A 25,604-nucleotide genomic window follows, 5' to 3' on the forward strand; every position below is an offset into this window, starting at 1 on the left:
GCATATTGTAATTTGGTTTAGGCCTCATGGCGCTATGGGCGAGATGGCCTTCGTGATGTTGATTTTCTTATTGCACCATAGATGTGCTTGTCCTTCTCAGTATTATGTGTTTATAATAATTTTTCCCATAGTTATATTTTGTGCACTTTATTGTGTTTGATATTGACGCACATGTGATCAAAGAGCCCGAATATTATGGATTGATGGGTACCCTATGTGGATTGATATGACGTGATCGGGTTGTATGTCGCAACAGTGCTGTGATGAAATGTAACTCATGATGCTTACTTCGTGTAGTTTTGCTTTCACCTTGTTAAAAATAGTAAATAGGAAAATGCTAAAATTTCCCTGCCTGCTTATCTTGTTTATTAGTCTTCTTATTTAGCTCTCTTACTCTTATCTTTCTGAATTATTACTTGTTGGTGTTCGGGACCGTGTTCTGTGGGGATCCATATGATTATTGTTGATACTTGTCGGTGGAGCTGCTTGTATTGGCTAAGATGAGGTTTATAGACTTGAGAATGGCACTATTGTATTGGGATGAGGAAGGTTTGGAAGAATAATACTAAATATTGCTGAGGATTTGGGCAATAGCCTTGGTCGGACGAGTGAGCTTCTGGGTTTATTGATCAGATGAGTGGTTAAGAGGTTATGCGTGTTTCTTTCATCATCGGCAGGGTATGAAGGTTTGAATGAGGCTCTAATCGATATGAGGTTTGCTACCGGCACCAGATTTATTTTTGGGCAGTAATGGTGGTTAGCAGTTCCGCTGTGAGTGTCTAAGTGATGGGGTGTACCGTGTGATTTCATCTTGGGGTTATGGTTATGACCTAATACAACTTGTTCAGGTTTATATAGTGTGTAGATGTGAGATTCAGGTCTTTTAATGAATCTGAGATGTTAGAGATTGGGTTTTAAGGTTTAAGGACCAAGGTTGAAGTAAGGATCTCTAGTTATGTTGCGTTGGCATGCTTATATAGAGCAGGGTAACGTGGGAACACCCCCGAGTATATGCATAGTAAGGTTACACCATTATTTGATAGCTTTGGAACGACTCCTGACATGTTCGAAGACGAACATATGTTTAAGTAGTGGAGAATGTGATGACCTAATAGGTCATCTTATGTTTCAGAACTTAATTCTGTGCTTTGAAGCCTTAAATAGCTCATTTTAGCTTTTTCTTGATTTGCGTGTGAAGTCCAGGTATTTTTCCCGAAATTTTTTATGTTAAAACCTGATAAAAATATGAAATGTTTGCCTTAAAATCTATTTGAGCTGACTTCGGCCAATGTTTTGAGCAAACTGACCCGAATTCGTATTTTAACGGTCCCGATGGGTCCGTATCATGATTTAGGACTTGGGCGTATGCCCGGAATCGAATTCGGAAGTCCCTAGCTCGAGTTTTCGCACTATGTTAAAATTTAAAAGTTAAAGGCTTAATGACCTTGAGATGTTTGACCAATGTTTGACTTTTTGGATATCGAGTCCGTATTTTGGTTCCGAAACCTGGTATAGGTTCATTACTATATTTATGACTTATCTGTCAAATTTGGTGAAAAACGGGGTTGGTTTGAGTTGATTCGGACGTCAGGTTGTTGAAATGGAAGTTTTAACGTTTTCTTGAAAATTTCTTTTGATTTGGTACTCAATTCGTAGTTTTAGGTGTTATCTTGGCGATTTGGTCGTGTGAGCAAGTTCATATAATATTTTTATACTTGTGTGCATATTTGGGTTAGATCCCCGAGGGCTCGGGTGAGTTTCAGATAGGCTACAAAGTGGTTTAGACTTGGGGAAAAACATAGCTGGTGCATCAGGTCTGCAGATCTCGCATTTGCGAGGGCTTGATCGCAAACACGAGCCTCGCAAATGCGAACTCAGACTCACATTTGCCAAGAGGGAGAGGAGGGTCAGATTCGCTTTTGCGAAGAGAAGCCCGCACATGCGATGGGGGCAGGGTTTGCATTTGCGGGAATATTGTCGCATTCGCGACTGGAATCATATCATGGCAGACTCGCATCTGCGAGTCAGAAGTTTGCTTTTGTGAAGGACCTTGGATCACATTTGCGAAGATAGCAGGCTCAAAGATTCTTCGTATTTGCGTGGAATTGATCTCAATTGCGATCATCGCAATTGCGAACTTTGTGTCGCAATTGCGATAACTGCAGCTGGGTAAAAGAAGGAAAAAACGGGATTTTTGTTCATTATTCAAATTTTCTAAACTAGAAAATCCTAGAGGCGATTTTTCAAAGAACTCTTCTCCCCCAATCCAAGTGATTCTAAACTATTTCCTTTCAATCTTTCATTACATTTCATAAGTTTTCAACCTAAAATCTAGTATTTTCATGGTGGAAATTGGGGGTTTGGGTAGTATTAAGGATTTTTGTAAAATTGGGATTTAGACCTTAAATTGAGGTCGGATTTCAAAATAAATTACATCATCGGGCTCGGAGGTGAATGGGTACTCAGATTTTGGTTCGAATTTCGGGTTTGGACCAAGCGGGCCTAGGAGTTGACTTTTTCAATAATGACCTAAATTGAATCTTTTACAATTGTGGGTAGTTCCTAAGGCTTAATTTGAATCGTTTATTTGGTAATTTGCTAGATTCTATTGGTTCGGAGACTTGTTTGAGAGGAAAAACTGTGATTTAGCTTTGAGTGGACTTTTGGAGCGAGGTAAGTGTCTTGCCTAACTTTGTTGAGGGAATGTTTCCTACTTTTTGACATTGTGTGCTACATACGGGGGTGATACATATATGGGGTGACGAGCATATATGCATATGCCAGGGTTAACCATGCTCGGGGGTAAATTATGTTATAAATTGTGTCTTGTAGGATTACGTGACCTTCTTGCTTCATGCCTTACTTGGCTTCTGGATACTAAGAACATAGAATTAAATATTAGAAACTAAGACTTAGATTATTATAACTTGATCAAATTTGATGGAATTTTGAGAATACATTGGTGTGTTTTATTCGGTCATCAATATGCATAGTCATTAATACATTGCAACGACCGATATTCTTGTGATACTAGATTCTATACTTGTGTTGTAGATCATTTGTGAGATTTGTTGGAATACTTGAATAATAAGGTTCTTGCGGGTTTATTGAACTATTGTTGGCTTGGAAAGTTGTGATTGGGATTCATTTGAAATATTCGTTTAAACACTCTCTTTGACGTTATTTATGCTTCCTGCCTTGTTTGTCATTGATATACATATTCTTGGTAAGGAAGATTGTAAAGCATGAAGGGTGATGTCATGCCATATTATTGAGAGTAAAAGAATAAATGGTGATGTCGTGCCATATTATTGGGATTAAAAGCACGAAGGGTGATGTCATGCCATATTATTGAGAGTAAAATCACGAAAGGTGATGATGTGTCATATTATTGAGAGTAAAAGCACAAATGATGATGTCGTGCTATATCATTTGTGAGTTAAAGCACGAAGGGTGATGCCGTGCCATTTCATTTAGATTATCATGCTTTAAATTATAATGAGTTCATGGCACGATGGGTGTTTCCGTGCAGGTGAGGACGAGGGACATGCATTATGTTGTGATATCTTTCCTTTGTGTATACGTTCATGCTGTTACATTGAGTTGTTATTGTTGTATTTATGGTTCTTATGTGACATGTCGTTAATGCCTTATTCTTGCTCTTTACCTTATTTGTTATTGTGTCACTCATGTCTTCTACTTGCTAAACTTACAAATACCATGCCTACTTCCTGTTGTCATAATCATATCTTTATCGTATCTATTTTGGTTGCACTTAGTACATGCCTTCTACCGTGTTAGTCATTCATGCTTCTACTTGTTAACGCATAAAGATCATGTGTTCCTCTCTTATTCGTTATAAGTGTATTTATGCCTCCACTATGCTAGTTAGTTGAAGTTACATTCTTTTTCTTGATTTTTGCCATCACCTCTATGTTTTCCGCCTAGTTTGTTACTGATGCCCTTATGTATATTCTCGTTCATTATTACTACTTGCGTATTTTCTACTTTGTCATTACTGTTATCGGCATTTCTGCCATCCGGTTGGTACTGTTGTATGCATATTTGGTGAGGATGAGATAGATGCACGAAGGGTGTTGCCGTGCAGTTGACTTGATATCAGAGTATATTCCTCACGTTATGAAAGTTATAGGGTGACTATTGTGGCTTATTGGTTTAGCTCTAAGGAAAAGATTGGTTGAGATATTGGAAACTGTGAATTGTGATGTCTTATAGTACTCTGTTATTGCTTTGTACATTCGTTCGTGTATTCTATCCTGTTATATTGTAGTATAGTTCTATTGCTAGATTTCGGTACAAATTTTTATTAGTGAGCATCTTTTAACTAAAAAGCCTCGTCACTATTTCAACGAGATTAGATAAAATACTTACTAGGTACATGGGGTCGGTTGTACACATACTACACTTCTGCACTTTACGTGCAGACTTTTGGAGCGGAGCTGCTGGTGATGTCGGGAGCTAACCATGAAGATGTTCGTGCATTCCGTATGTAGCTGCCACTTGTCCTTAGTGGCTTTAGATTTTGTTAATTTGTTTATGTAGCTTTCAAACAGACCGTGTAATTATTTGTATTAGCTTTGTAAATTTTAAGTCTCAGAAGCTCATGATTTGTATTACCAGTTCTTGGGTTAATTTGTAAAAGGTCAGATAATTTTTCTTTATTTTTCTTCAATTTCATTTGAATTGTATTGACTGTTAGTTGGCTTACCTAGCGGGTCGAGTTAGGTGACATCACATCTAGTGATTTTTGGGTCGTGACCAGAATAAACCAAGTAAATTTCCCCAATGAAACAAATAAAACTAGTACGTAATAAAATCATTCGAGATGAACGAAAGGTCAAAGCAATAATAACCCTTTAGTTATTGGTAAATTTAATTTTGATCCTTGTAATATATGGCAAAGCATATTTGACCTTCAATCATCAAAATGTGTGTTTTAGTTCCTTTATTAGAACTATATCCTCAAATATAAAGTTACAGTTCAAATTTAACATGACACATGTGTCATCAAATGATGTAATGGTATATAACATTGTTTTAAAAGGCGTTTTCGGGGTGAGCTCTGGGGTGAGGCGCATCAAAAACTCCCCGAGGCAATGGTGTTGGGCGAAAGTCTCAAGAGGCGTACGCCCAGACGTTTGAGGCACATTTTTTAGTGAGGTGTAAGCCCCAGAAATATTTTTAAATTAAAACAAAATTTGTTGAATAAGTCTTTCATATAATACCCAAATTCTCAAAAATCAGCTTGGTAATTACTCAAAAGTTTAAAAAGGAACTGAAATATATTAAATTTAAAAGTCAAGACTTTTTTTATTGATTGAAGCCCCAATTCATGATTTTTCCCAATTCTTTATCTTTTTCGCTAGTCTACTAATATCTCCCAAAAGCAATGAGTATTCGATTTCTCTTTACAAAGACAAAGAGAACTCCATAGAAAACTTTATTCTATTCGACTCAAGTTACTTGAGCTTCTAAGTAGAAGCTAATAGATTGCTTTGATTAGATTTTTGTGGGGATGAAGCAACAACAACAACCCAGTATAATCCCACTAGTGGGGTCTGGGGAGGGTAGTGTGTACGCAGACCTTACCCCTACCCTGAGGTAGAGAGGCTGTTTCCGATAGACCCTCGCCTCCCTCCCTCCAAGAACTCCCTACCTTGCTCTTGGGGTGACTCGAACTCACAACCTCTTGGTTGGAGTTGGAAGGTACTTACCACTAGAGCAACACACTCTTGGAAGTGGGGATGAAGCACATATATATATATATATATTTGTTTTTACATATTTATAGTTTTCTTCATTTTTATGCAATTTTACATGTTTATAAATATTTACTGTAATTATATTATTTTATAAAATATTAAAAATTAAATAACGATGGGGCTTATGCCCAGTGCCTCGGGGCTTACGCCCCGTGCCGCGGGGCTTACGTATCGCTGAGTCATATGTAAAACGCCTCGCCTTATGCCCACGTCTTTTAAAACACATGTATATAAATCATTGAATTTTGTGGAAGATTCACAAATAGAGAGATGAAAACTCCATATTTTAATTAATTAAAGGTTAAATGTGCTTAATCGAATATCATAAGAACCAAAAAATAGAAAATATCAGTATTTGAAGGCTAATAATAGTACAATTTCTCCTAAAACAAAATTTCTGAAATTCTTTTAGGTGGAAAAAATTGAAGGCAGGGGTAAAATGGTAAAGTATGGCGAGTCCAACGTGAAGGCAGGGTCAAAATACAGAAACTGTCTTGCATTTTCTCTCAAAAAAAGTCAGAGAGAAGTCTCACTTTGCTAAAAATGGCGTTTTTGAAACTGCTGTTTTTCTCCTCCCTATTTCTCCAAATTTTCTTAACAATTTCATCAAATGGAGTTGCTGCTGATCCAGAACCCATTATTGTTGAAGAAAGCGACGTCGTTATTACAAAAGCTTCAGATTCAGATTCATCTATCAGACTCCCACTTGACCAACTCAACTCCAGGATTTCCCTTCTAGGTTATTTCTATACTCAATTTTTGTGTATATGCTGTTATATTTCATTTACTCAACAATTGAACTGGGTTTCTTTTTTATTTTATTGCTCGTCTGTCAGAAATTGGTTCTTGTAATTGAACTTATGGAAGTTTGACTATCAGTTTACTCACAAATGTAGTATATTTCTCCCATGTCAAGGAATTCAACAGCTTATATATGACCAAAAAAATGTTTTTGTTCCTATTTGGACAGTACAAATTTTCGGCCTTTAGCTCCGCCCCTCTTTCTATGGATTAAATGTGAGTATAATTCTTCAGTTTTTGATTAAAGGTTAAGAGAAAAAATTAGGAAATTTTGTATTATGATCTTAGCATTTCATTTTCTCGTTGAAAGACTTAAGAAGTGAAGAATTATTTGTCGCTGTTTGGAACATTTCCTAGAGTAGAAAAGTACTTCGAATTTCCAGTTATATGTGGTTTAGACTTTTTGTGTAACTCTTGTTGTACACTAAGTTAACCACCTGTCTTTTTGTAGATAGCCGTTTTGCTAGTTGGAAGGTTATTGAGTGATTTCAGTCAATCAACTATACCTCAATCCCAAACTAGTTGGGGTTCGCTGTATGAATCGTCTAAATCAAATTCACTCTATTTGACCATTTCATTTCAATACTCAATAATTTGTCTTGTGGAAGCAATTCGGAGTTGTCTGAAAGTAGAGGTTCTTTAAATCTCATACTTGTTCCTACAATGAAATCTTTAAACAAACCAAAAACTCCTGGCAAATATTGACCTAATGTAGGTGTAACACCGAGTATTCTGGGTAATGTGGAAAGTAAAATTCCTTCTTCTTCTTCACTGTTTTTCCCCTTATCTTTATAGTTCCCTTCTAATTAACAGCTCAAATTGCTTTTCTTTTCTTTGATGAAAGAATCCCGCATTGACGAGAGCACTCGTGAACTGAGAAGGAAGGATGAGAGAATCAAGGAGCTGGAGAAGACAATCGACTTTAAATTAGCCAAATTGGCTTCTTTGCAAAGTGAACTTCAGGTTTGGTGGCAGAACTTTTGAAATGAGAGTGGTCATTTTTAGTTCAGACAGTGATAACTAGCAGGGATTTTTCTGTGCTCTAGATTTGATTTTGCAATTCAAATAATGATGTGCAGCGTCCTCATTAAATTGATATATGCACATCTTTGCTAGGAAAAAGGATCTTTGAATGCAAACGAGCTGGTTGCTAAGGCTAATGTGCGTGCCATTGAACTCGAGCGTCAGGTTAGTTATGGTTAAGCTGGTTTCTTTGTACTGGGCTTTGTGAAACTCCAATCTAGTATTCATATTTGATTCATATTTGAGGGGAGAATTGTATTTATTTTTTGTAATAAAAAAGTAACTAACTGGATAATACATTATCATTATACTTAATATTCTGCTGATGTGCAGATAGATGCTCTTAGAAGGGATATAGAAGCACAAAACAAGAAGAAAGATACTCTGGAAACCAGTACAAATGTAGCGGAGGAGAAAATGCAGGAACTGAATCTTAAACTTGAAAGGGTATGTACTGTTTTCTTGAATGCATATTAAGGATCAAGGGGATTTCATCATTCTAGTTTTTTTTGTCCGGTTGATGCTCATGTTGATTAAGTGGTTTTTGGAGAGAGCTTTGTAAATATCATCCTTTTATGCTATCACTTTCCGAGGAATTGATATCACTTTTTATTTTGTTCATATCTGGTTTTAGCTACAAAGGATAAATGAGGAGCAGAATGCTAGGATCCGTAAAACCAAACGCGCTCTTCAAGTGGCAGAGGTTCTCATTACTTACTTTCTTTGAGTATATGAACTATTTATTAGCGGAGGGGTACTAATACTTAAGTGGCTTCAGGAAGAAATGATGAAGTCCAAATTGGAGGCTTCTTCTGTTTCGAAGAAGCTTGAGGAGGTAGAATCAATACTTTGGAAATTATCCTTTTCTTTTTTTGACTTGTACTTGGCTGTTATTGTTATTAAAATCTTCATTGGTTTCTTATCTTGAAGTGAAACTTATATCTAGAGATATTGATCCCTAGTGATGTCCCTCTACTGCAATTATGTTCTTATTCTCTCTTTTCTTGTTCCATTTTCTTTCGGAAGTTCCTAATTCCCTGGTTGATACAATCTTCCACTTAAAATTTGGGTGACGACATTAACTATCAAAATCTACCTTGAGTATCATATTTTAGTTCTTTCTGCTTCTTTACTCTTACTTCTTTTCCTTCTCTGTATTTCCTCTTTCTTTTTCCTTTTTCTTTTCTGGTGATACTATTTCCTATTGGGTCAATTAAGATGGGATTTGATATTTTACAACAAGCAAAAGTTGATGGGGACTTAATAAAATTACAGTGTGATGACTCGGAGGAAAAACAATGAATTATTCACTGAATCACATATCCTCTACTATTTGGAATTTGATTTGGTGTACTATTGTTGTGCGACCAGGTTAAAGAAGGATGGCTTCCTCCTTGGCTTGCTGTTCATCTTGTACACTTGCAGGTGATTAATTATTTTTTGTGTAGTATACGGGAGTCTCTCTTTTTATCCTTTTTCCTTGACTTATCCTGATTGTGCAGTCAATTGTTACGACTTACTGGAATGAGCAAGGAAGACCAGCTTTGGATCTGACGATAGAAAAGGTCTTGTTCTGCGTCTAATGCTTCTAATTAATTAGTTCATTTAGGTCTATTACTTGTTCTTTATGGTATTCTTGATATATATATATATATCTCTTCCGCAGTATAGATGTGAATCTTTTTAACAATGATTTCTTCAGGCGCTGGAGACCAAATCTGAAGTGGTAAAGTTGGTGGAGCCTCATATTCACTCATTTAAAACAGTGAGTGTTCCCTTTGAGTTCCTCTTTTTCACCAAAGGAGACATTTCTGCTTTGATAGTCCATCTAGTTAGTTCTGTTATCTATTTCGTGGCTGCTGTCACCTTGACTCCGCTTTCTTAATGTCTTCTCTGTATTTGCTTAGCTCTTTGCATCTATCCTCTATGCTTAATGACACATTCACATAGGTTTGGGAGATGATAATCTGTAGTTTAGATTTTATTTGGTTGTTTGTTTCCATTATGGAAATAACATGTATAATATGTTTTTCTTGTTGTTTCATTTGAAGAAATGGATCCCAGCTATGAAAGAGCGTTCAGTGGAATTTGCTCGTGATGCCGGACCTCATGTACAGAAGCTTAAGACTAAGACAATCGACCTTTATCACACATCCAAGACGTTTATGGAACTTCATATTGTGAAGGCACAGGAGGTCATCCAACCCTATCTTGAGGTATATTTGTTTCTTTAGTCTTTACCATCTTATTTCAATGATTATGGTCTGCCTCCTTGTCAAAAAAAGGGATTATGTTCTGCCTGATTTATTCATATCAACCTACTAATTCGGCAGGAAGCTAGGAAGTTCACAGGCCCTTATGTTGACCTAGTTTCACTGGTGATGAAACCTCATATTGACAACGCAAGGGTTCTCTTGCAACCTTATGGGAAGAAAGTGCATCGCCATTATAGGAAGGTCAAGAAAACCGTCAGTTTATATCACGCCCAGGCATGATGTCTCTCTCTCTCCTCCATTTTCCCTACCACAGTATCCTTTTGGTCTATGTTGCTCGGACTCTCCAAAAGTGCTGCCGTACCCGTGCCGGATCCTCCAAAAATGCACTAAATTTGGAGGATCCGACACGCACCCAACAATATTTTTGAAGAGTTCGAGTAACATAGCTTTTGGTGCTGCTTTGCTATGATGTGCCACCCTTGATTTGCTTTCTTAATCACTTATGATCTAGAGTGATTCCTACTCGAACTTCTGATTAGTGATTATTAAACGAACTTGCAGTAATTATTACCTCAACACTGTGAACAGGAAAAACATGATTTTTCCTTGTGGAGTTCATGTTGTCTGGAGGAAGGGTGGGAGGATAAATTTGTTGGACAAGTTAATTGTCAAGATGGAAGGAGGGAGAAAATAAAAATGTTGGGAATTGGGTCAAACATAATGAAATAATTTGCAGAATAATGGTTGTAACAAAAAATATATTAGCATGAAAACCCATGTTTGTCATAATCTGAGTTGGTCATTATGAGTCAAACCTAGTTTGGCAAGAATGTTGAACCTTTTATGTTGTATGGTTCAATATGGAACCTATATTAGAGGCATCCTTTTCTTGTTTAACATGTTTTCTAATTTTGGTCTCAGTTAGAGAAACTGGCGTATTCTTGCTAAGTAGACATCACATTTGTTGGTAAGGACACATACATATTCATATCATATACCCACACCCACCCACCAATGTTCTCTAACTTCATGCTGCGGTTCTATTTGTCATAAAAGAACTGGGTCATGTGGGTGGTGGGGTGAGGAGACCTGTGCTCTTGCCCTTGAAGCTTTGACAATAATGGCTCATAGACCTGTGCTCTTGCCCTTAAAGCTTTGACAATAATGGCTCATAGAGATAAGTTGGTTATAATGAAGGACTTTTGCATTGGGCCGTGTCTGGAAGATACCAGAATCATAACTAGTATTCTGATGAATATGCAATCATCTAAACACCATGTTTTCTTTTTCCACCAATTCATTCTTTTGATGTAAGGTTACTTCTTGTGTTTAGCTGCTTTTTCTTCAAATGAGTGTCTGATTTAGAGTATATATTACACCAGTGTTTGTTGCTTGTGAACATAATTGGTTAACAAAAATTAATAGAATAAACAACAACTACGCCTCAGTCTCAAACAAAATTGTGGTCTGCGAACAAGTATTAATAGAATGGAATTGGAAAGAAAGGCTGAATGATGGGAGCTTGGCTAATATCTATATTAAGCTGGCTACCAAGTTTCAATTAAGGGAATGAACATCCAAGGGCATGCTCTGTTTTTTCAATTTGAATAATTACTTTTTCCTAAATGTGTTGGTATAATCCACCTTCAGTATTTCATTTATTTTTCATCGATTGTGTTCTTTTGGGGGGGATGCTGGAAAATAGTTATATTTTAGACTTAAAATGATGATCGCAATCGGCTTACATGAATCATTATTGCTTTTGTTTATGAAGGCTCAAGAAAACATACATCACTTGTTGAAGAATCATGACATCACCAAGCCGTATGCTACAAAGGAGTTGGCTTGGTATTTGGTATGCAGTGCTATATGTTAGTAATTCGCTTTCAACAGAATATATTGAGTGAGGGTGGATTATGTTTTGTTCTTTTGATGTTTTGGCTTAACATTTGAATTTTTATTTTCATTTTTCTTTTTATTCCAGGCCTTAGCTTTGCTGGCCTTACCTGTGATCTTTCTTCTTAATTTGGCGTCAGATTTTATGCGGTTAGTTTTCATGACTTTGACTTTGGCTAACCATGAAATCTATTTTTAATTTAAAGTAGCTTTTAACATTTTTTCGAATTTGTTGATTGCACTTTTGTGATTGTCCTATGCATTTCTGCAGTAAGAAGCCAAAGAAGCATTCTCATAGACACCATCATAAGAGCCACACACGTCGTAGGGCTAAAAGAGCACATCCTGACAAATGAAGTTCTATGCTACAACTCTATATATTCCAATTGAGTTGAAGGTAAAGCTTTGCTGTTTTCTTTTGTATAACGTTGCTAAATGAATTTTAGGGCTATCTAGCCTACTCCCGATCAGCAAGCCAATAGAACAATAATGCCTCCACAAAACCAACATTAAGGGAAGGAAAAAAGTGAAGATGTTAATGTTAGGCATGTTTATGCATATGTTGAGCAGATTAGTATGTTTTTTCTGGTCTCAGTTATGATCGTCCTGCATTGAACAGTATACACAGATGTGCAGGCAGGCAGGCAGATAGATGGGGGTATTTAGAACAGTGAAACATTAAGCATGACTATATCGTTCTGCTTTAATATTCGACTTGTAGATAACAACAACAATAAAAAACCCAGTGAAATCTCATAAATGGGGTCTGGGGAGGGTAGTGTGTACCTTTCCCCTACCTTATAAAGATAGAGAGGCTGTTTCCGATAAACCCTCGGCTCAAGGAATAGTAGAGATAATATTCGACTTGTAGATCTTGATGGAAATATTTTTGTCTATAATTCTTTTCATTCATGTTTATTGGACAGATCGCATGTTTCAGTCTCCCACACACATCAATATCTAGGGGGTCAGATATCCTGGTCTGTGAGATGCTAAACACAATATTCGAAGATTTTTGGATAACGAATTAGAAAGGTATGGCCTTAGCAAATATTAAAGTCTTACACACAAATAGTCTGCAGTTTGAAGATATAGAAATTCAAATTCATGTGATCTGAAGGATTAGGCTTACTCTGATGAATCATCTCCCTTTACCTTTCTGTTCTGTAATGAGATTGTATTTATTCCCTATGCCAGTGAAGACAAATATTGTGATCACAGTATTTTGATGACACTGCAATACATTGGTTACATTGTGTTTTTCCCATTTGGACGATGTTCTGTCCCTTCTGAATCCTATGAAGGAGATTGGAAATCTAACCTTTTTTGTGATTCATTTATCTTTGGAAATATACTTTTATTCGACCTATCATTTTGAAATTTTATTGAGGAAAGAAATAAAAAATTATTTTAAAATGAGAATAATTAAAGTAAAGAGCCAAAATGATGAATTATTTTAAAAAAATAATGATAATAACAAAAGAGATGATTTTCTGATCATATCTTACATATTCTTTTTGTGGTAAAACTTAATATATAATCATTCAGGAAATGGTTATATTTGGATAACTAGGACAAACCACTCGACTAATCTCTTTTGAACGTTTCTTTGCGAAAGCAAAAATAACATGAATTATTCGCTAGAAGAATTTGTTAATTTTCGTATATTTTTGCAAGAACACAAAGAGTTATTTCCTGGTTTATATTTGGTGTTTCTTGTTAAAAAAAACTTTCTGCTTACGATAATAATGTCTTGACCCTGAAAAAATAAAATATTTAGAGGAAAAGATAAGTGTATTGGAAAAAAAGTATACCCGATATATGGCAAGCACATGAGTCAACCCGTGGCAAACATTTCCTAGTCAACCCCAAGTCAGTCGAAGCTAACTAGGTTGAAGATTGAAGACAGCAGGTCACAACCCAAAATCACACCAAGTACCTAATCCAACTTGCTAGGTAAGCCAAACAATAATTAACACAATTCGAATGGAAGATCATCAACAAACAATGAATGAGATAACTGAATCCCGTTAAAAAAATTATCTCAAAGACTGGTAGTACAAGTCATGAGCTACTAAGATTAAGAATACAACTCTGGTACGAAGAAATAATACAACATCTGTTTGAAGTTTACATAAACAGAACTATAAGTCCTAAACTACCATGAACAAGTGGTAGCTTGAGTCTGGATCGCAGCTACAAATCCAATGCTGGCCTTCGTCATCCACAACAACTCAGCTCCAAAATTTGCAAGCAAGGTGTAGAAGTGTAGTATGAGTACACCCGACCTCATGTACTCAGTAAATATCAAGACTAACTTCGGTAAAATAGTAACGAGGGCTCAAGTCAAAAAATACTCAATTACTTAACCTGTACAACTCAATAACGTATACATGTACATAGTAACAATATCGAAATCTAAGCCTCACGTACAGATAAGGCCATCGGTGTACATAGAGGAAATATGCACAAGCATTTAACTAGACAACAATTCAACATATAGAGAAGATATCCATTTGATATCAAATAACTCGTCAACAATTGCATAGAGAGAAGATATCCAATTTCATACCAGTTTAACAGTTCAACATATAGGGAAGATTGAGGCTAAAATCATTAAATCATCAATAGTTGCATATAGAGAAGATATGCATAAAAGACATATATACATTCCAGGACTAACATATAGAGAAAATACGCAATAAAAATTATGTATGTGTTCAAGAAGTTTATATATAGAGAATATACACAAAATTCAACCACTAATCAGTTTTCTATAATCCGCATGAACCAGAAACCTGTTGGTTTCTCACAACCTGCATGTAGGCCATCAAGAGCGAAACGTGAGAGGGCGACACTAGGGAGATTGATCCTTATCCAAACGTTGTACAGACAACTCATGTGCCATAATCATAATTACCGCACGGACAACTCACGTGCCATCCATAATCTTTATACCGCACGGATAACTCACGTGCCATAATCATAACATTGCACGGACAACTCAAGTGCCATAATCGTAGCACCACATAGACAATTCACATGCCATAATTATAACACCATACAGACAACTCACGTGTTGTTAATCCAATCCATCACATAGAAAACATAAACAAGCATAAATGTATACAATCAATAGATATCAAATTACATACTCATGGACTGATAAAATAGCATGTTCGGGTGTATGCATGTGTGAAATATATAACTACAACTCAGATTAGGCGGTTACGCCACACATAAGGAGTATTATGTTTGAACAGGGAAATCAAACCTATATATATTCTCTAGCATGATTCAGGAAGTCACACAGTCATACAAACATATAAAACATGATAGCAAGAAGCATGGTATCCAAACAAGGCATAGTACAACCTAAAGAATACTCCGGTCATGAATCATATATAACACCCGTATATACGCTCGTTACCTTGCATATACATTTCTTCTACACATTTTATTTAATGAAATAAGGTCATATCCAAAAGATTATTTCCTCACAACAAGATTAGGCAAGATACTCACCTTAGTAGGGCTAGCTTTCAACCTTAAATGGCGCACAAATATCAATCTAGCCCTCCAATCACGTTAATCCAAGCCAATCATCAACCAAAGAAGTCAAACAATGTTATAGGAAGCAATCCTACTCCAAAAGCTTCGATCTTTGTGTGACGATCTGATAAGTCGTTTTGAGTACTAGCCTTAATTTTCTATTTCGATACCTCTCATAGATTCATTTGATGTTTATTGGTTTGCATGCACAGTTCGTGTCATTTTTCAGAAAGTTTTTACGTAAAACTTTGAAGAAAAAGTAATTTTTGACTTAAAAAGAGGTTAGAATTGACCACGGTCAACATTTTTGGTAAACGACGTTAGATAGGTATTTTGATAATTTTGGTGGGTCCATATAATATTTTTGGACTTCTACGCACGTTTGGTTGGGGTCTTGAGTAACCCAAACGCGTTTCGGTGCATTATGTGAATGATTGTGAAAAATCGAGTTTTAAGTTTAAATCTTGAGTTTTGATGATCGATTCTTGTTATTTGATATTATTTTTATGATTTGAGGTAGCTAGAGAGATTGTATGATGTTATTTCACTTGTGTGCATGTTCGGTTTGGAGCCCGAGGGGCTCAAGTGAGTTTCGGATGCATTGCAGACTGATGTTTGAACTGCTGATGCTTTGGTCTGGCGCTTCAGGTCTGCAGGTCTCAGAATTGCGATGACCTATTCGCAATTGCAAGTTCCGCTTTTGCGAAGTTGGGCTCACAAATGCAATAACTGGGAGGGGAAGCTGTTTGCTTTGCAATTGCAAAGATTGCATCGCAAATGCGTCTTGTAGGCTCCGCTTTTGCGATTGTTGTGTCGCAAATGTGACTAGATCTTAGTCGGGGAACCTTTGCAAATGCGAAGGTGTGGTTGCAAATGCGCATAGGGTCAGGTTCGCAAACGCGAGTTTTGTGTCGCTTTTGCGACCACTAATGGCTGGACAGTTGTTCGCTTTTGCAAACATTGCAAATGCGAACAAGCTTGTAGCTGGGTAAAAGATGGAAAAGTTGGGACTTAACTCATTTTACTCTATTTTTCAACCCTAAATACTTTGGAGGCGATTTTTGAAGAGGATTTTCTTTCCAAATTCTTTGGTAAGTAACTTTAACTAGTTTTCAATTACCTTTTCATGAATTTTATCATCAAATCCATGAATTCCAAGGTAAAAATTAGCGATTTTGGGTAGAATTTAGGGATTTTGTAAAATTTAGATTTAAACCTCAAATTGAGGTCGAATTTCAAAACAAATCACATAACCGTGCTCGAGGGTGAATGTGTAATCGGGTTTTGGTCTAAATTTCATATTTCGACTAAGCAAGGCCGGAGTTGACTTTTTTTAAAAAATGATCACAATTGAACCTTTTTTCCTTTGTGTGTAGGTTCTAAAGCTTATTTTAGATTGTTTGATTGATAATTGGCTAGATTCAATTGGTTTGCAAGTTGTTCAAAAGGCAAAGCCATGATTGATTGTTGATTTGGCTGCAGAAAGAGGTAAGTATTGTGGTTGACCTTCACTTGAGGGAATTCGAACTTGATTGGTCTATTTTCTACTTGAATTTTCTGTGTGGGGACATCGTATGTGCAAGGTGACGAGTGTACGTACGTTGTCTTGAGTTAAGTATGCGGGGTGGAATTTTGACTGTGTATTTTAATTACATCATGCCTTCTTTTACTCCGTGCTACTATTCATATCATGCCTTCATAGTTACTTGCCCTTATTTGTTAAATATATGCTTTCTTGTTATATGCCCTCTTTTGCCACTTATTCCGTGCACCCATGTTTCTACTTGTTGTCTGTTTTTACTTGTTTTATGTCTTTAATTGTTTATTTGCCTTTACTTGCTTCTACTTCGCTCTGATTTATTATATTAGTTTACTTTAGAGTATTTACTTGCTTGGGTTCTTTTTTCTTATATTGAGAGCTACGTCGTAGTTACTTGTCATATTTATATGTTGTTTGGGACCGGGTTGCATGCCGCAACAGATATTAGTATTGCTGTTAGGGATCGAGTTTTATGATATAACGAATATTGGTATTTGTTATCTGGGATCCGGTTGCATGCCGCAATGGAGATTGGTATTGTTGTTTCGAATCGAGTTACACGCCGCAACAATAATTGGTATTGTTATGATATGTGTGGATCGGGTTGCGCGCCGCAATAGAAAAGATATGTTATGAATGTTCTTGACTGTTGGTTCTATAAACGTTTTGTATTGTGAATTTGAGCATAGATGATATTCTAGAGCCCTCTGTTATGTATTTTCTGATTCGGTTTTCATGTTAATTCTTACTTTTCTCTATTCTACTATTGATGTCACATTCGTACATGATTGTAGTGACTGCCTTGTTATAGCCTCATCACTACTTCATCGAGATTAGGCTTGGTAGTTACAAAGTACATGGGGTTAGTTGTACACTTTTATACTTATTGTGCAGATTCTAGTATTGGTCTTAGCGGAGCATAGTGGAGTCTTGCTCAGACTATTCTTACTCGAAGACTTAAGGTAGAGCTGCATAACATTCGCAGACCTTGAAGTCCCCTTTCTTATCTATTTTACTATTTATTTCATTTAGACAATTGTATTTTCATTTTAGACCTTGGTTGTAGTATTTTTAGTAGCTCATGTACTTGTGACACTTGATTTTGGGATTAGACTAGACAACATATTATAAGTTTATTTTACATATTTTGAAGATATTTAGCTTTACCTTTGTATTAATCTGATTTTAAATTATTAAAAATGAATATTGTGTAGCTAATGTTCGCTTGCCTTGCAAGTGGACGTTAGGCACCATCATAGCCTCGTGGTTAAGATTTCGGATCGTAAGACTTGAGGTGGAGTCATCTGTTGTAGTCATCACAAGTATTGTTCCGGTTTTCCATAAAGATACATCAATTTTATTTGCTCTAGGTTCCACTTATTTGTATGTGTCATCTTATTTTGCTTCATATTTAGATATGTCTCGTGATTCTTTGAGTACCCATTTTATGTGTCATGCCTATTCGGGATTCTATTATGTAGACCGTGCCTATCGTTCTTGTTTGATCTCTATCGTGGGTTATGAGACTATGGTATACCTTCTGTTACTCAATATGGTGGACTTTGATGTGATTTTAGGCATGGATTGATTGTCACCGTATCACACTATTCTGGATTATCACGCTAAGACCGTGACGTTGGCTATGCCGGGATTGCCGAGGTTATAGTAGAGAGGTTTATTGGGTCATGTTCCTAGTAGGGTGGTGTCTTTTCTGAAGGCACAATGGATGGCTGAGAAGGTATGCTTGGCATATTTAGCCTTTGTGAGGGATGTTAGTGGTGATACTCTTACCGTTGAGTTAGTTTCGATAGTGAGAGAGTTTCAAATGTGTTCCCAGTAGACCTACCAGGCATGCCTCCCAATAGGGATATTGATTTTGAAATTGACTTTTTACCGGGCACTCGGCCTATATCTATTGCACCATATTGCATGGCACCAGTGGAGTTGAAGGAATTAAAGGAACAACTACATGAGTTTCTTGATAAGGGTTTCATCAGACCGAGTGTTTTGCCTTGGGGTGCTGCAGTTCTATTTGTAAAGAAGAAAGACGGCTCTATGAGAATGTGTATTGACTACAAGCAACTTAACAAGGTTACTATCAAGAATAAGTACCCACTACCGCGTATTGATGATTTGTTTGATTAGTTTCAAGGTGCTAAGGTATTCTCGAAGAACGACTTGAGATCGAGATACCATCTGTTGGAGATCTGGTCTTTAGATATTCCGAAAACGGCTTTCAGAACCCGTTATGGCCACTATGAGTTTTTGGTGCTATCTTTTGGGCTGGCCAATGCCCCCGCAGCCTTTATGCACTTGATGAACATCGTGTTCCAGCCATACCTTGATTCTTTTGTCATCGTGTTCATTGATGACATATTGGTATATTCTCACAGTCGGAAGGATCATGAGCAACACTTGAGGATCATGCTACAGACTTTGAGGGAGAAGAAACTTTATGCTAAATTCTCCAAGTGCGAGTTTTGGCTTGATTCAATGGCATTCTTAGGCCACGCGGTATCCAGTGAGGGGATTAAAGTAAATTTGAAGAAGATTGAGGCAATTCAGAGTTCACCCAGGCCTTCTACAGCTACTGAGATTCGGAGTTTCCTTGGGTTGGCTGGGTATTATCACCATTTCGTGGAGGGTTTTTCATCCATCACAGCTCCTTTAACTAGATTGACTCAGAAGGGTGTTATTTTCATATGGTTTGCCGAGTGTGAGGTGAGCTTTCACAAGCTCAATACTGCATTGACTACAACCTCAGTGTTGGTGCTGCCTAGAGGTCCGAGATCTTACACGGTGTATTGTGATGCATCACATATTGGTCTTGACGCGATATTGATGCAGGACAGTAAGGTGATTGCCTACACATCTCGGCAGTTGAAGGTTCATGAGAAGAATTATTTGTGCATGACTTAGAGCTGACAACCATTATTCACGCGCTGAAGATTTGGAGGTACTATATGTTTGACATCCCATGTGAGGTCTATACCAACCATTGGAGTCTCCAGTACCTGTTCAAGCAGAAGGACCTTAATTTGCTGCAGGAAAGATAGTTAGACTTGCTGAAAGACTATGATATCACCATACTATATCATTCGGGGAAGGCCGATGTAGTGACTGATGCATTAATTAGGAAGGCTGAGAGCATTCTTAGTTTGGCATATTTACCGGCAGCGAAGAGGCCACTAGCCATAGATGTTCAGGCTTTAGCCAATCACTTCGTGAGGTTGGATGTTTCGGAGGCTAACTAGGTTCTCGCTTGTGTTGTAGTACAGTCATTGTTGTTGGAGTGTATCAAGGTTCTCCAATTTGATGATCCTAACTTGTTTGTGTTGAGGGACACGATGCAACGGGGTTGCTAAGTAGGTTGTGATTGGAGATGATGGTGGTATGCGGCTTCAAGGCCAGATTTGTTTTCCAAATATTAATGTGTTGAGAGAGTTAATCCTTGAAGATACTCACAGTTCGCGCTATTCCATTCACCCAGATGTCACGAAGATGTACCATGACTTAAAATATCACTATTAGTGGTGGAGAATGAAGAAAGATATTGTTGCATATGTCTCTCGGTGTTTGAACTGTCAACATGTGAAGTACAAGTATCAGAAATCGGGTGGGTTGACTTATAGATTGGAGATACCGGAGTGGAAGTGAGAGCACATCACTATGGATTTTGTGGTAGGCTTACCACAAACCTTGAGGAAATATGATATAGTCTGGGTTATTTTGAACCGTTTGACTAAGTCCGCACGCTTTATTCTGGCGATCACTTCCTATTCTTCAATTTACATCTGGGAGATTATCTGCCTGCACGACATGCCTATTTCCATCATTTCTGACTGAGGCATGCAACTCACATCGCATTTTGGAGAGTCGTGCAACATGAGTTGGGAACGCGGGTCGAACTGAGTACAATATTTCATCGTTAGACGGACGGATAGTCCGATCACAATATTTTGATATTAGAGGACATATTGCAGGCATGCTCTATGGATTCAGGGGTCAATAGGACTAGTTTTTACCTCTAGCAGAGTTCACGGACAACAACAACTATCAACCGAGCATCCAAATGACTCTGTACGAGGCCTTATATGGGAGGCGATGTCCTTCGCCGATTGGTTGGCTTGAGCATGGTGAGGCTAGATTGTTGGGCACTGATTTGGTCCATGATGCTTTAGAAAAGGTTAAGGTGATATAGGAGCCACTTCGTGTAGCTTAGTCCAGGCAATAGAGTTATGCGTACCATAAGGTTCGAGATGTGGCTTACATGGCGGGCAAGGAGGTTCTTCTCTGAGTGTCGCCTATGAAAGGCGTGATGCATTTTGGGAAGAAGGTCAAGTTAAGACCGAAGTTTATTGGCCCGTTCGAGATCTTGGAGAGAGTTTGGGAGGTTGCTTACAGGCTTACATTGCCTCCTAGCCTAGCAGGGGTATATTCGATATTTCTCGTTGTCATGCTTTGGAAGTACCATGAGGACATATGACATGCTTTGGCCTTTACCACAGTGCAGCTTGACAAACATTTGACCTATGAAGAAGAGCCGGTGGCTATTCTAGATTGGCAGGTTCGTAAGTTCAGATATAAGAGTTTTCTTTCTATGAAAGTACAGTGGAGAGGTCAGCCAATAAGGAGGCTACGTGAGAGTCCGAGTCCAATATGTGGAGTAGATACCCCCTCATTTTTACTAGTCCAGGTACTTGTCTATGTCCGTTAGAGTATGAATATTTCTTTTAAAGGTAGAGAATGTGACGACCCGATAGGTCGTTTTGAGTACTAGCAATAATTTTCATGTTTTGAGACCTATCATAGTTTTATTTGATGCTTATTGGTTTGCGTGCAAGGTCTGTGTCGTTTTTCGAAAAGTTATTATGTAAAACTTTGAAGAAAAAGTGAATTTTGACTTTAAATGAGGTTAGAGTTGACCATAGTCAACATTTTTGGTAAATGACCTCAGATTAGTGTTTTGACAATTTCAATGGGTTCGTATGATATTTTTGGACTTGTATGTATGTTTGGTTGGCGTATTGAGTGACCCAAACACGTTCGGCGCATTTTTGAAGGATTATGAAAAATTGGGTTTTAAGTTAAAATCTTGAGTTTTGATGATCGATTCTTGTTTTTTGACGTTATATTTATGATTTGAGGTAGCGAGTGAGATTGTATAATGTTATTTCACTTGTGTGCATGTTCGATATGGTGCCCGAGGGGCTCAGGTGAGTTTCAGATGCATTGTGGACTAATATTTGAATTGCTAATGCTTTGGTCTGGTGCTTCAGGTCTGCAGGTCTCGAAATTGCAATGACCTATTCGCAATTGCGAGTCTCGCTTTTGTGAAGTTGGGATTGCAAATGCAATAACTGGAGGGGATGGGGGGATGTTGGCTTCACAATTGAGAAGATAGCATTGCAAATGAGATCCTATGGGCTGCGCTTTTGCAGTTGTTGTGTCACAAATGCTAAGGTGTGATCGCAAATGTGCATGAGGACATGTTCGCAAATGCGAGTTTTGTGTCGCTTTTGCACCATTGATGACTGAACAACTGTTTTCTTTTGCGAACAATGGTTCTCTTTTCTGAACATCGCAATTGCGAACAAGACGTCTCCTAGTGTTTTAAAAGGCATTTTCGGGGAGAGCCCTCGGGCGAGGCACACCAAAAACGCCCGGAGGCGAAGGTGTAGGGTGTAAGTCTCAAGAGGCGTACACCCATCAATTCGGCGCAACGCCCAGGCGTTCGGGGCGTACGCCCCGACGTTTGAGGCATATGTTTTTTAGTAATGCGTAAGCCCCAGAAACTTTTTCAAATTAAAACAAAATTTATTGAATAAGTCCTTTATAATATACCAAAATTTTCAAAAGTGAGCTTGGTAATTACTCAAAAGTTTTAAAAAGGAACTGAAATGTATTAAATTAAAAAGTCAAGACCTTTTTTTATTGATTGAAGCCCTAATTCATGGTCTTTCCCAATTCTTTATCTTGTCCGCTAGTGTGTTAATATCTCCCAAAAGCAATGAATATTCAATTATTTTTAACAAATACAAAGTGAACTCCATTCTCTTTCATAGCAGCAAGTTCAAAATTCAAATTACAGGTTAATCATCCCTTTTGTCCTCCATGTAGAAAACTTTATTCTTTTCGACTCGAGTTAGTTGTGCTTCTAAGTAGCGTACAATAAATTATTGTGATTAGTTTTTTTGTGGGGATGGGATATATCTATATATATTTTTTACATATTTATTGTTTTCTTCAAATTTTATGTAATTTTAACTGTTTATAAATATTTACTGTAATTATATATATTTTTATGAAATATTAAAAATTAAATACCTACGGGGCTTACTCCCCCGTGCCTCGGGGCTTACGCTTCGCTGAGGCATATGTAAAACGCCTCGCCTTACACCCATGCCTTTTAAAACACTGACGTCTGCAGTTGGGTAAAAGATGAAAAAGTCGGGTCTTGGCTCATTATATTCCATTTTTCAACTCTAAACACTCAAGAAACGATTTTTGAAGAGGATTCTCTTCCCAAATTCATTGGTAAATAATATTAACTAGTTTTCAGTCAATTTCAATTTCTTTTCTATGAATTTTGTCATCAAATCCACGAATTCCAAGGTAGAAATTAGGGGTTTTGGGTAGAATTTGGGGATTTTATAAAATTGAGATTTAGACCTCAAATTGAGGTCAGATTTCGAAACAAATTATATAACCGGGCTCGGGGGTGAATGAGTAATTGGATTTTGGTCTGAGTCTTATATTTTGACCAAGCGCGCCCAAATATATAATTAGATTCCAATATCGAGTCCCAATCAGTACTCAAATCCTCAAAATATGCTCTATTATAGTGTAGTTAAAATCCCAAATTTCCCTTATAAATTCCATGACTAGAGTGTGCAAATTCGTGGGAAATCAAGATATATATTCAAATTCAAGTGAAAATTACTTACCCACTAAGTAGCAATTAAATCCATGTTAAAGTTCTACTCTCGTGATCCCTAAGTCAAAACTAGTGAAAATGAGTCTCCTCCTGAAAATATGGACTTATATAATCCCTGGATGAATTCCTTCATTACGTTCGCGGCCCTACCTACGCAAACACGAAGTACATTCTCTATTGAACCACAAATCCTTGTCCGCGAATGCAATGCCCATCTCGCGAGCGCAAAAAACACTTGCCTGCATCCCATGCGAAGGCATCTGTCCTTTCGCGTCCGGGAAGACCTACCCTCCAAGCTACTAACACCTTCCGTGAATGCGGTGACGCACCTGTGAACGCGAAGCACAAAGGCACCCAGCTTCTAAACACCCGTCACAGAGGTTGTCCTTTCTCGCGAATGCAAAAAACAAAACCCCCGGTCCAATCTCTGCTTTACGAACGCGGGGCCACCCACGCGATGCATAACTAACACCAACAAAACCAACAGTGCCCATCACGATAAAAATAATCTGAAACTACCCTGAGTCACATCTGAGGTCCCCGAGACCCCCCTCCAATCATATCAATGAGTCCATATACTTTATTTAAACTTACCCAAAGGCTAAAATACCACAAATAACATCAAAGCCAAGAATCGAAGACAAAAATTCTTATCTTACCTTCCAATCAATTCAACTTCGCCGAGCGCGTCCGAATCATACTCAGACATTCCGGATCATAACTAGACTTTACACACAAGCTCCAACCAACCAAATGAACCTATCCAATGCCTCAAAACCATAGTATGAGTCCGATAATACCGAAGTCAACTCCCAGTCATTCCTATGAACTTTCTAATTCTTCGAATTGCAAACTTTCAACAAATATAGCCAATACCTTTTAGAAACATCCAAATTCAAATTAGAACATACTCCCAAGTCCAAGATTATTATACGACCCTATTGAAATCATCAAATTTTGATTCCGAGATCGTTTACTTAAAAGTCAAACCTTGGTCAACTTTACTAAATTAAAGCGTCTAAATTGAGAATCAATCTATCAAATCAATCTCGAACCTTGCAAACATCAAAATAAACCACACACGTACATTATATGAAGCTAATCAAGGTCTTAAACCGTCCGAACAGAATGCTAAAACTCAGAACGATCGACCGAATCGTTATAGAGAAGTTAATCCTACGATCACCCTAACCCTACTCGTAACGGACAAGCCCTATCTGTGATAATTGATTTGGAGAGTCACACCTTAATACCCCAACAATTATGATTCTACTAGGCGTAACAGTCGAGATTCACCTTTATCACTTGAAGCCTGTGCAACGGGTGGGCATGATACTTGGGACAATTACAAAGAGATTATACTGTAAACATCCATCTTCCCCACCACTGTATCTCATTTTGATCATGTTTACACTACTATAATTAATCTATATTAAATTCTCTACTCAATCTTATTGTCTACTAGCATTCAAAGAGCTCAAATCTTTCAATAAGAATCTCTTCCCTTTTTCTTTATTACTCTCATTAATTCTATTTACATTGTTATTATCATTATCTAACATAGGATCAATAACTTTGGCTTAATTGAGATTGTTTGTGGCCTAGTTTTACAATTCAATTGCTTAACCTATTTGACTAGTTTAAGTTAAACAATTTGGCGCCATGCGGGGCCCAAGCAATTGTGTAATTATCCAAAGCTTTTTATCTTTTGGTTAATTTTCTTTTTGTTGTTAGCGGCGCATCTTGGCTGGAGATTAAAGTAGGTCATCATCACAAAGTCCATATTAATTCCAGCCAAATTCACCACGACAATCACAAGAAGAATCACCACAAAGAAATGCAGACGAAGAGGTTGG

The 25,604-nt window shown here is 37.4% G+C and overlaps 1 protein-coding gene across 2 annotated transcripts; it reads left to right on the forward strand.

The window, feature by feature from the left end:
- The first annotated feature begins 6,264 nt into the window (after positions 1-6,264).
- Positions 6,265-12,986, forward strand: LOC104099890 (WEB family protein At5g16730, chloroplastic-like). 2 transcript variants are annotated; one of them, XR_011411910.1, is made up of 15 exons: positions 6,265-6,522; positions 7,429-7,547; positions 7,701-7,772; positions 7,941-8,054; positions 8,242-8,310; positions 8,386-8,442; positions 8,979-9,032; positions 9,110-9,172; positions 9,310-9,372; positions 9,659-9,823; positions 9,941-10,096; positions 11,598-11,694; positions 11,808-11,869; positions 11,991-12,116; positions 12,646-12,986. XR_011411910.1 is itself a non-coding variant. In XM_009607025.4 (15 exons), the coding sequence occupies exons 1-14, from the start codon at positions 6,327-6,329 to the stop codon at positions 12,073-12,075; spliced, it is 1,356 nt and encodes a 451-aa protein (XP_009605320.1). In that variant the 5' UTR covers positions 6,266-6,326; the 3' UTR covers positions 12,076-12,116; positions 12,646-12,986. The 2 variants fall into 2 exon arrangements, 1 of the variants encoding a protein (XP_009605320.1); XM_009607025.4 differs by having other exon boundaries at positions 6,266-6,522; positions 11,598-11,678.
- Positions 12,987-25,604: the final 12,618 nt, after the last annotated feature.

Source organism: Nicotiana tomentosiformis, chromosome 11 (genome assembly GCF_000390325.3).
Source record: "Nicotiana tomentosiformis chromosome 11, ASM39032v3, whole genome shotgun sequence".
In the NCBI taxonomy this organism is placed as follows: Eukaryota; Viridiplantae; Streptophyta; class Magnoliopsida; order Solanales; family Solanaceae; genus Nicotiana; species Nicotiana tomentosiformis.